Genomic DNA, 11,977 nt, shown 5'->3' with positions numbered 1-11,977 from the left:
GACTGCACAGATTGATCAGGTGGTTAAGAAGGCAAATGGCGTGGTTGTCTTCATTAGTTGATGCATTGAGTTCAAACGTCAGGAAGCTGTGTTGCAGCTTTATAAAACTCCAGTCAGGCCACATCCGGAGTGTTTCATACAGTTCTGATCACCCCACTCTGGGAAGGATGATGGGGCTTTGGAGAGGGCGCAGAAGAGGTTAGCCTGGGTTAGAGGGCATGAGCTGTAACGAGAGGCTGGACAAACTTGGGTTGTTTTCTCCAGGCTGGCCTGAGACTGGATGGACGTTTATAAGATTATGAGAGGAACAGATGGAGTGGACAGACGATTCAAAGAGGTTGAAAAGTCGAATACATTTAAGGTCAGAGGAGATGTGAGGGGCAAGTTTCAGTGAGTTTTGTTCTTAGTAACATTAAGCAGAAATGTTTGTTTTTCCTTTTTATTGTTAATGTGCTTCATTATCTTTCATGTTAAAGTTAGACCTGCGGTGAGAGATTTATTGGAAGAAAAACCCCAACTGGAAGCGAACCACGTCTGAAGATGAGGGAACAGCAACAAGTGAACCAGCCCGAGGATTGAGAGCATCAACTGGAGAGCACCCATCTGACTCGGAGAATCCAGTGATTCAGTCAGGAGAAAGTTTGGTGAGTCTCATTTACTTAAACACTGGTCCTTTAGACATTGCGTACCTGTACAAAGGAAGGCAGGAAATAGTTGGTGTGAGACTGAATGTGCCCAGAAGAACCTGTTATGCCTCTGTCAGACCCAGCTGCAATCACTCCAGGTCTGGTAATGTGCTTCCAGCAGCCCAGCCCTTTAAAACCACTCCCATTCTGTGGAAGTCGAATCCAGATAAAGTCTCTCAGAGACCGTGTAAGTACAAACTCTTTATTCCACGCACTTTGGCCTTACTCACTTAGCCGCTCAAACAGGAGCAGTGTATGACTGTTCTGCCCAATCCACTAACTGACTAACAATTCCCCTTACACCACAGATATATCCGTCCAGATACCCCCCACACAAGACAGGCTGGAGCCAAAGTTATTTACTCCATGACAGCCCCTAAAGTCAGTTTACAAAATAGTCATAATGGCTTATACACAGAACAGACTGAAGCTGTCCTATCTCTACGCATGAGTGCACAGGGAGATAAGCATCCTGAAACCCCAGCTAGCCACCCTCAAGAAGAAATATGGCTCAGCATGGCTCAGCACATCTGTTGACAATCAGCAGTTTCTTTCAGAAAAACAGGCTGCTATTGTTTAACAAAGAGTTAATCCTTTTACATATCTTATCATTAGATTCAACTTTATTGTCATTGTGCTGAGTACAAATACAAAGCCAATGAAATGCATTTAGCATCTGACCAGAAATGCAAAGAATAGTGTTACTTACAAAATAACTGAATTAAAAAAGTGCTACAGCACACAAATATAAAAGTACTGAGACAGTACAATACGGATGCAATACTGCTTAGTGCTGTGATGTGAGGTTCAGCAGGGTCACAGCCTCAGGGAAGAAGCTCTTCCTGTGCCTGCTGGTGCGGGAGCGGAGGCTCCTGTAGCGCCTGCTGGATGGGAGGAGAGTAAAAAGTCCATGGTTAGGGTGAGATGCATCCTTGATAATGTGTTTCGCCCTGCCCAGGCAGCATTTATGGTAGATGTTCTCAATGGTGGGCAAGTGGGTGCCGATAATCCGCTGGGCAGTTTTCATCACACACTGGAGTGCTTTGCGGTCAGATATGGGACAATTGCCATACCACACTGAGATGCAGTTGGTGAGTATGCTCTCATTGGTACAGCGGTAAAAGTCCGTCAATATCCTGGGACAGAGGTGAGCTTTCTTCATGCTGCGCAGGAAATAAAGGCGTGTTGCGCCTTTTTGATCAGGATGGAGGAGTTCAGGGACCAGGTGAGATCCGCGGAAATGTGGACACCAAGGAATTTGAAGCTTGATACACGCTCCATTATAGATCCGTTGTTGTAGATGGGGATGCGAGTGTGACTCCCACCATGCCTGAAGTCCACAATGATCTCCTTTTGACCAGTACATGATGATCAAAGCAGTAATGTTTTACAGAGAAAGCAACCAAGTACAGCATTGACTTATCAGTGGGTAAAAACAGTGTACAACAGTAATTATAACAATGATATCTACAACTATTAGGCCATAATGCAATATCATGCTCCACATATTACCGATCAGGCCTTCGAAGACCACCATTTTGACCCTTCGGTGACCCCATGTAAATCCTGTCCAACTTTCTTAATGCTGCAGTCTCCTCGGCAGTGTGCTCGGAGAGGGGTGTAATGTTAGTAGACTCATCAGGGATATAGGTGTAGCATTCTGTGTCAATAATAGCACAGGTTCCCCCTTTCTCAACCAGGATAAAATCTAAAGCCATACGATTCTGTAGGACTGTTTGCCAAATTGCAATAATTTCAGTGGATATTTCTGTTCCTTGGGCCTGTGTTTCTGTCAGGGCCCCTGCAGTATTGTGGCCAGCTCCTCAAGTGCTGTAGCCAAATTGATTATCTCTCGTGAATTCCTGGCTATTCCATAGGAGAGAAAAGTGATCATCCAAAGTTGTTCAGTCTCAGTTATTCCTCTGCAATGCTGGGCACCTGCAAGTATGGCCAGGATGCATGTTTCCCAGTATAGGAACTTCTGTTTGGTGGAGGCCTGAGATAGCATCCCTCAAAACACTGACAGCCACAGTCATCTCTGACTGGACCGCGGTTCCTCACCTCTCTTCCCCGGGTGTTATTTGAGAAAGCCCAGGCTGAGAGTTCCTCACTCTGGTTGAGCGGGATTACTGACATTGGAATCGTAGTTTTACCATGCTGTGGAGTTTCAGCACAAACCCAGCAGACACCTAGTTCTACCTGTTTGGCATAGGTGTGACAGAGAGACAGAAAGGTGTTAACATGGGGGCCCCCGGATGCTGGGGTGAGCCCTCTGAAAGACATAAACACAAATACCACTATCAACCAATACATCTTCCTTTAGTCCGAGAGAGTCCTTCTACTCAGTTCCTTCAGTAACATGTTTGCAGTCTGTTCGATGTATCCACCGAGATTGCCCCTTCAGTTTCACAGACGTGGGAGTGGTCAGTAACACCTGATATGGTCCTCTCCACCGAGGTCTGAGATTCCCTCGATCCCAGTTCTTGATCAGGACAAAATCCCCAGGTTCTAGGGTGAGATAGTCACTCCTCTCTGCGGGGTAGTTCTCTTCCTTGCAAGCCTGTCGTACCTGTGAATGTAATGCTTGGAAAATTTTGGTTAGTTTGCATGTATATTTCCCCATCTCTTCCCCTAGGGTATGCATATTGAATTTTGCTGGTAGACTTACTGGGAACAATGGTACCCAAGGTCTTGGTCCCCAGTGTGTCCTCATGGGCCATCCATAAATGATTTCAGCTGGTGACAACCCTGTTTTCCCCTGAGGGGTAACCCTCATGTGGAACAGGGCTAACGGTAGAACCTTCAACCAAGTGAGTCCAGTCTCCGCTGTTAGTTGGGCAATTTACTCTTCAGAGTGCCATTGGCTCTTTCCACAATGCCAGTGGCCTGTGGGTTGTGTGCACAGTGGAATTGTTGCTGGATAGCCAAGTTGTTACATGTTGTTACATGTCTGTTTATCTACTTTCATCACAAAGCGTGGGCCATTGTCAGAGCTCAGTATCTCTCAGTTTCTCAGTACCTGGCAATTATTTCCCATAATAATACCTTCACAACAGTCATACCAGTATTATTGGTAGTTGGAATAGCTTCAATCCATCTACTAAACACATCTATAGTAACTAAGCAGTATCTATAGCAATATACTCTAGGCAATTCAATAAAATCAACTTGTAGACACGAGAAGGGTTCACCTGTCAAGGGAGTCGTACCTGGTGTGCAGGGTACAGGTTACAAACCATCCCCTCCTTTTCCAGGTGTCTACAATTATGTATATAATCGACCAATATTGGTAAAAACTGTGTAGGAACACAAACCTGTCCCACTGGGGTGATCTGAAAACCTGGGTCGGGGTCTTTCCGACACCCCATCTGGGACCACAGTTTGCGCTCCTCCTCAGAGGCGTCCCCCTGAAAAGTACGTACCTCCCGCATGTCTGGCAAACCCGTTCTGCTTCAGTCACGGAGGGTTGTTCGACGGGAACCCGAGGAGACTACAACTACCGAGGATTGTGCCGCACTTTTCACTGTCTAATCTGCTAAAGCGTTGCCTTTAGTGACCCGGTCGGACATGTGACTGTGGGCCGCACATTTAATAATAGCCAGAACTCGAGGTAACTGTAGAGCGGTGAGCACGAGGGGTGATTGATAAGTTCTTGGCCTAAGGTAGAAGGAGTCAATTTTAGAAAACCTCACATATTTATTTTTCAACATAGCCCGGTCCTACATTTACACACTTAGTCCAGCGGTCGTGCTGCATACGGATCTTGGACCTCCAGAAAGTGTCCACAGCAGGGGTGATTGATAAATTTGTGGCCTAAGGTAGAAGGACATGAGTTATACAGCTCTCGTTAATTAAGATGTTCACCTTTAATATTAGTTCCTGTTGGGGTTGATATGGTTTGGAAAACCAGGTCCCAATAATATGTCAAAGCTCGTTGCATTTGATTTTGGTCATTGTCAGGCCAATCCATATTATTAGTTTTAATCATGTTGGCTAACTTAATTGGTCAGCATTCTTAATTACTTAGATAAGAGAGTTCGCTAAATCAAGGTTTTAATTACAGATTGATATATTGTCCAGTCCTTATCAGGTATTCCCTTTGCAAGGCCCTGATTTAATTACAGAGAGATGTTCATTCCTGTCCTTATCGGCGAGTCCTCCTCCCTTTACTCAAATGAGGGTACAATGTATAATATTATCAGCTAAAGGGGGTGCAAGGTATAATGTTATCAGCTCTCAGTGCATCTCTCTGCAAGCCGCAGGGAACCAGTAATGAGCCTGTCTTAGCTAACCACTGAAGACAGAGTTTACTTCAGTTCAAAAATTCCTAAACAGTCCCAGTTATTCTTGCAGCCAGAGGTTACATAGGATCAAAATGATTTTTTTAATATATCCTCAATTCCTCAGGAGGGTTCAGGGGAAATATTTATGTACAATACAGAAACTGGTGTCACCTGTGTGTATTGTGGGGATGCAAAAGTTGCTGGAGAATTTACAAGTGGGAAGAAGTGGAGTGATATTTAGAAATCTGACTTTTTGAAGCGTAATTCAGCAAGCAAACCAAATATGGACAATGTGCAAAAGCTCTGGTGAGAAAATCTTTCATTACCTGTTACAGGCCTGCTACATAGTTTGTGTGAGAATGCAGATGGGACTCGATCAAACCCAGAGGAAATCAAAGTTCTTATTGACGATGATTTGATAGCTGTTAAAATGAATACCACTGTATATAAAATTCACTGTGCACACTGGGTAAAAAAAAAAAAAAAAAGCACAATACAAGATTTATGTGCACACTGGTCATTGCAAATTAGGGAGGACATTGGTGGGAAGGTGGGGAGACCTCCAGTGTCCCTGATGCCCTCACCTACAAGATGTGCATCCAGCTGCAGCTTGTAACCCTGCACTTTAAGGAGTTGGAACTTGAAATGGATGAATTCCGGATCATCCAGGAGATGGAGGGGGTGATAGATATGACATGAAGAGAGGTGAGTTACACCCAAGGTGCAGGACACAGGAAACTGGGTGAGAGTCAGGAAGGGGAATGAGGTTAAATAGCCATCGCAGAGTAATCTTGTGTCCATCCCACACAACAACAGGTGGAACACTTTAGAAACTGTTGGGGGGATTTACCTGGCAGAGGAAAGTCAAAGGGGTGATAGGGGATTTGTTCGTTAGGGGAACAGAACAACAGGGGACTAATATCCCAGTGGTAAGGCTCGCTAGTGCTAGTGTGGGGAGATGGTGATGTGGTTAAAATAAGTTGTAGGGGGAATGGGAGCCAGAATGACAGAACAGATAGTGGAGAGGGTGAATTGAATTGACTTTATTACATACATCCTTCATATACATGATTAGTAGAAATCTTTACGTTATGTCCCCGACTGAATGTGTAATTTATAGTAAATTATAATAAATAGTTTGTACATAGGACAGTCAATATAACATAGAAATTCAATTGTATCAGCATGAATTAATCAGTCTGATGGCCTGGTGGAAGATGATGTCCCGGAGCCTGTTGGTCCTTTTGCTGTGGTACCGTTTCCTGGATGGGAGCAGCAGGAACAGTTTGTGGTCGTGGTGAATTGGGTCCCCAATATCCTTTGGGCCCTTTTTACACACCTGTCTCTGTAAATGTCCTGAATAGTGGGAAGTTCATATCCTACAGATGCGCTGGGCTGTCTGACCACTCTCTGCAGGGACCTGCGATTAAGGGAGTTCCCATACCAGGCAGTGATGCAGCCAGTCAGGATGCTCTCAGTTGTGTCCCTGTAGAAAGTTCTTAGGATTTGGAGCCCCATCCCAAACTTCTTCAACCATCTGAGGTGAAAGAGGTGCTGTTGTGCTTTTTCTCACAACACAGCCGGTATGTACAGACCATGTGAGATCCTCGGTGATGTTTATGCTGAGGAACTTAAAGCTGTTCACCCTCTCAACCCCAGATCCACTGATGTCAATAGGGGTTAGCCTGTCTCCATTCCTCCTGTCGTCCACAATCGGCTCTTTTGTTTTTGTGACAATGAGCGAGAGGTTGTTTTCTTGACACCAGACAGATGTTGTTCAGACCTCAGATAGAGTCAGCAATCAAATGGTTGAGCATGGTGCGATGAATGTGCTGAGCTGTGTATATCACAATGCAAAAGCATCGTAGGAAAGCCAGATGAGCTCAGGACAGGGAATTATGGTATTGTAGCCATTATTGAGACTTGGTTGCACCTAACGGTCTGAGGGATTTAGAGGAACAAATTTGTAGAGAGATGGTAGACCATGCCAAGAAACAAAGGTTGATTCAGTAAGTGATTTTAACTTTCCATATTTTGACTGGGACTCTCATACTGTAAAAGGACTAGATGGGGTAGAGTTTGTCAAATGTGCCCTTAATCAGTTCATAGAATTCCCTACGTAGAAGTGTGCAATAAACTGTTAAGAAATGATCCAGGGCTGGTGACAGAAAGCAGTGATCATAATTCCATGAGATTCAAAGTAAATATGGAAAAAGAGAGGTCTGGACCATGGGTTGAGATTCTAAATTGGAGAAAGGTCAATTTTGATGGTATCAGAAAGGATCTGACAAGTGTGGTTTGGGGCAAGCTGTTTTCTGGCAAAGGAGTACTTGTAAGTGGGAGGCCTTCAGAAGTGAAATTTTGAGAGTGTCTAGTTTGTATGTGCCTGACAAAATAAAAGTTGAAAGGTAACTGGTGCAGGGAACCTTGGTTTTCAAGAAATATTGAGGCCCCAGATATTTTGTTCCTCAAAATGCCTCACACTGTTGGGTGCTACCAAGACTCATTAATGACTACAATATTGTAATCCCACCCCCATGCTCACCTGACTTTTTTTTAAGTCGTCTTCTGTTGGTTTCTAAAAGCTTCCCAATAGTTTTTGCTCTTTTGTTTGCCTTCAGTTTGGCTTCCCATTTCAGCCACGGTTGTGGCCTCCTGCCTTTCCAATGCTTCCACTTCTTTGGGATGTATCGATCACTCAGCTCCTGAACTGCTCCCAGAAACTCCAGCCATTGTTGCTCTGTTGTCACTCCTACCTTTTCCCTTCCAGACAAGTTTGTCCAGCTTCTCTGTCATAGAAACATGGAGAAGTTCAGTGCAGAAACAGGCTATTTAGCCCATCTAGTCAATACTGAAAAAACACTTAGGCTGTCTAATGCAACTACCTGCACCAGGACCATCGCCCTCCATACCCCCACCATCCAGGCTCCCAAACAAACTTCTTCTAAATAGTGAAACTGAGCTCATATTCTTCACTTGTGCTGGCATCTCATTCCACATTCTCACGACCATTTCAGTGAAGAGCTTTTCCAAATGTTCCCGTAAAATTTTTACCTTCCCCATTTACCCATGACCTCTGGTTGTCATCCCACCCAACCTCAGTGGAAAAAGCTGCTTGCATTTACCCTATCTATACCCTCATAATTTTGTATACAGTATTTCTGGCAAATCCTCACAGCAATGTATAATTTCCTTGTTCATGTTTAGAGCCTTTTTTGGTGTATAAGATGATGAGGGGCATTAATCGTGTGGATAGCCAGAGGTTTATTCCCAGGGCTGAAATGGCTAACACGAGGGGGCATAGTTTTAAGGTGTTTGTTAATAGATACCGAGGGGATGTCAGGGGTAAGTTTTTTACCCAGAGAGTGGTGGGTGCGTGGAATGCACTGCCGGCTATTTGTGTGAGAGTGTTTCAGTTACTGTGGGGACAGGAACCCATGCAGCTCAGTGGGAACAGGGAATAATACCAATGGAGAGAGTCAAACTGAGCCAGGTCACAGATTGGAGATGGCAGAAATGCCCCATTCTTATAGAGACAAGAAGAGCATCAGAGAGTTTGATGGTCATTACAGATACCAGCACTGTGCCCAGTTAGAAGGTGATTTCTCTCTCTAACTTGGGTTGAACCTCACTGTAACGGTGTGATGCCAGATCACACCTTGGCAACTCAAGTGATCTCATCTGAAATGTTGTCCTTCATTCATTGATCGATTTTGTAAATCTTTTTACAGATTAAAAACAACAAGGAATTTGTCTACGGGAATCTCGAACACAACACACCAGTTTTGCTGTCTTCGTCCAGATATTTAAGAAGTGGGGCAAGGGATTCACTCGATCATCCTTCCTGCTCAGACTCTGGGGAAGGACTCACTCGGTTATCTGACCGACTGGTATTCCCGTCATTTTACACAGGGGAACCCATTCATCTGATCAGACAATGGGAATGGATTCAGTGGGTCATTTCAACTGAAGGTACATCAGCAAGTTCACACTGGGACAAGGCCATTCACCTGTTCTGTGTGTGAGAAGGGATTCAGTTGGTATTCCCACCTGTGGACACACCAGTCAGTACTCACTGGGCAGAGGCTGATCATCTGCTGAATTTGTGGGGAAGAATTCACACGGTCATCTGACCTAATGGGTCACCAGCGAGTTCACACCGGGGAGCGGCCGTTCACCTGCTCAGATTGTGGGAAGGGATTCACTCAGGCATCTAAACTGAAGGTACATCAGAGAGTTCACACTGGAGAGAGGCCATTCACCTGCTCAGACTGCGGGAAGGGATTCACTCAGTCATCCCACCTACAAGCACACCGGTCAGTTCACACTGGAGAGCGGCCATTCACCTGCTCAGACTGTGGGAAAGGATTCACTAATTCATCCGATCTACTGGTGCACAAGTCAGTTCACACCGGGGAGTGGCCGTTCACCTGCTCAGACTGTGGGAAGGGAGTCACTTGCTCATCCCAACTAAAGATACATCAGAGACTTCACACTGGAGAGAGGCCGTTCACCTGCTCAGACTGTGGGAAAGGATTCACTCGGTCATCCGACCTACTGGTACACAAGTCACTTCACACAGGGGAGAGGCCGTTCACCTGCTCAGACTGTGGGAAAGGATTCACTCGGTTATCTAAACTGAAGGTGCATCAGAGAGTTCACAATGGAGAGAGGCCGTTCGCCTGCTCAGACTGCGGGAAGGGATTCAATCGATCATCCCAAATGCAAGCACACCAGTCAGTTCACACTGGAGAGAGGCCGTTCACCTGCTCAGACTGTGGGAAGGGATTCACATCGTCATCTCAACTGAAGGTACATCAGCAATTTCACACTGGGGTGAGGCCGTTCACCTGCTCAGACTGTGGGAAGGGATTCACTCGATCATCCCACCTACAAGCACACCGGTCAGTTCACACCGGGGAGTGGCCGTTCACTTGCTCAGACTGTGGGAAGGGAGTCACTTCCTCATCCCAACTAAAGGTACATCAGAGAGTTCACACTGGAGAGAGGCCGTTCACCTGCTCAGACTGTGCTAAAGGATTCACTCGGTCATCCGACCTAATGGCACACCAGCGAGTTCACACCGGGGAGCGGCCGTTCACCTGCTTGGACTGTGGGAAGGGATTCACTCGGTTATCTATACTGAAGGTACATCAGAGAGTTCACACTGGAGAGAGGCCATTCACCTGCTCAGACTGAAGGGAAGTGATTCACTTGGTCATCCCAACTGAAGGTACATCAGAGAGTTCACACTGGAGAGAGACTACTCACCTGCTCAGACTGTGGGAAAAGATTCAGTCATTTCAACTTAAGATACATCAGCGAGTTCACACTGGAGAGAGGCCGCTCACCTGCTCAGACTGTGGGAAGGGATACACTTGCTCATCCCATCTGAAGGTACATCAGTGAGTTCACACTGGGGAGAGGCTGTTCACCTGCTCAGTGTGTGGAAAGGGATTCACTCGGTCATCTCAACTACAGAGACACCAGCGAGTTCACACTGGGTAGAGGCCGATCACCTGCTCAGACTTTGGGAAGAGATTCTCTTAGCCAAATCAATCAAATGTGCATCGCTGAGTTCATACTGGGGAGAGGCCGTTCACCTGCTGTGAATGTGGTAAGCGATTCACTCAGTCATCTAACCTTATGTAACTCTTGCTTCAGCTAGCAGCTTAATATAGGGGGTGATAGTCCCCCAGCCCAGCCAAACTTAAGAAATCTCATTTGGGTGGATGCTGCTCGATATGTCCCCTTTTATGAATCAGTACCCCAAAATAACAAATGGTACACAATATGTGATTAAACAATTGAGCTTTATAATTCTTACTTTGACTATAGGGTTAGTAAAGAAAACAAAAAAAAAGGAGAAAGGCCCCTCTCTCTCCATTCACATCTTCTCAACTCTCCCTGGCAAAAGACCATGAAAATCTCTGTTCCAGACTCACAAGAAAGAACATTTCTGTCATTGGTGTTACTTTGCTCATGGATATCTTGTGACTGTCTTGTGAGTATGATGTAATGGTTTTTGTTGTTTTTTTTGGAGGTCACCGGATGTAATTTTCCCGCCGATGTGAGGTCACATGATGACCTGTTCTCAACAGGTATATAAGAGGGAGACTCTGGTGACGCAGTTAGTTTTCCAGCTAGAACGTTAGCTGGAGACTCCGTTCTGTTGTGTATTTGCTTATGACGCTGTTTCATTTTTCAAACGGAGGTTTACGTTCTGTTGTAAGGTACTAAAGTGCTGGACTTGTAATTTACCCAATTTCTGCCAGATTTGTTGGTGTACCTTTTCAGTCGTATTGGAGAGTGAAGACTTTATCGAAGTACAGGATCTGAAAGATTAAGAAAAGTTGGTATCGATTGGCAGTTTAATAAAGGATTGACCTTATTGAGTCTTCATTGAAGAAGTAGCGACCTGCATCAAAGATAACTGCTGCCAAAAGAGCAAGGTAGTTCATGTAGGATTTGCTCGCCAGAAGAAAGGTCAGTTGCTTTAAGCCGTCTACTTCCTTCGTTGTGAATCCTTTGGACAGAACCTGCAGGAAAGTCGCATCTATGAAGAAAATCCTTCTCCAGAGAAGTCTCTCCCAATTGACTGTATAAATCTCTTGGATTTTTGAATTTACCATTTTCAGAACTGTGTTTGAATTTATCGCTTTAAGAACTGTTTTCGCATTTATCGTTTTAAGAAATAGTACCGAGTGGCGGTTTGTTGAAGGGCCATGTAGCAGTTTACTTCCGGTTAAGGTTTTCATTCTTTCCCCAGTGTTTATCGATATTTACTAAATGTTTGGTTGTTTGGATATAATCTGCCTCAATTGACATTCATTAGTGCGGTTACGTAACATTGGATAGCACCGCAATCTAAAACCCTGTTATCTCTATTCATAACCTAAACATTGCTGCTGCACTGAAACTGTTACTTCAGCAGTGAAACATTACAGAGAGGCCATTAAATGAGTGGTGAAACCTTACAGTGTGATACACTTGTGGCAGACTGCTGGG

The 11,977-nt window shown here is 45.0% G+C and overlaps 1 protein-coding gene across 2 annotated transcripts in view; it reads left to right on the top strand.

Annotated features, from left to right (window-relative positions):
* LOC140208536 (uncharacterized) overlaps window positions 1–11,977 on the top strand; it is a 541,825-nt gene extending 529,848 nt beyond the window's left edge. For both annotated transcript variants that reach the window (XM_072277281.1, XM_072277282.1), the window contains 2 exons: window positions 477–644; window positions 8,701–11,977. In XM_072277281.1, the coding sequence (XP_072133382.1) occupies window positions 9,107–10,168 (1,062 nt within the window). In that variant the 5' untranslated portion in view covers window positions 477–644; window positions 8,701–9,106 and the 3' untranslated portion in view covers window positions 10,169–11,977. The remainder of the gene's footprint in view (window positions 1–476; window positions 645–8,700) is intronic.

This window comes from Mobula birostris, chromosome 13 (assembly GCF_030028105.1).
Source record: "Mobula birostris isolate sMobBir1 chromosome 13, sMobBir1.hap1, whole genome shotgun sequence".
NCBI classification, from domain to species: Eukaryota; Metazoa; Chordata; class Chondrichthyes; order Myliobatiformes; family Myliobatidae; genus Mobula; species Mobula birostris.
This window is presented reverse-complemented; position numbering and strand designations above follow the sequence as displayed.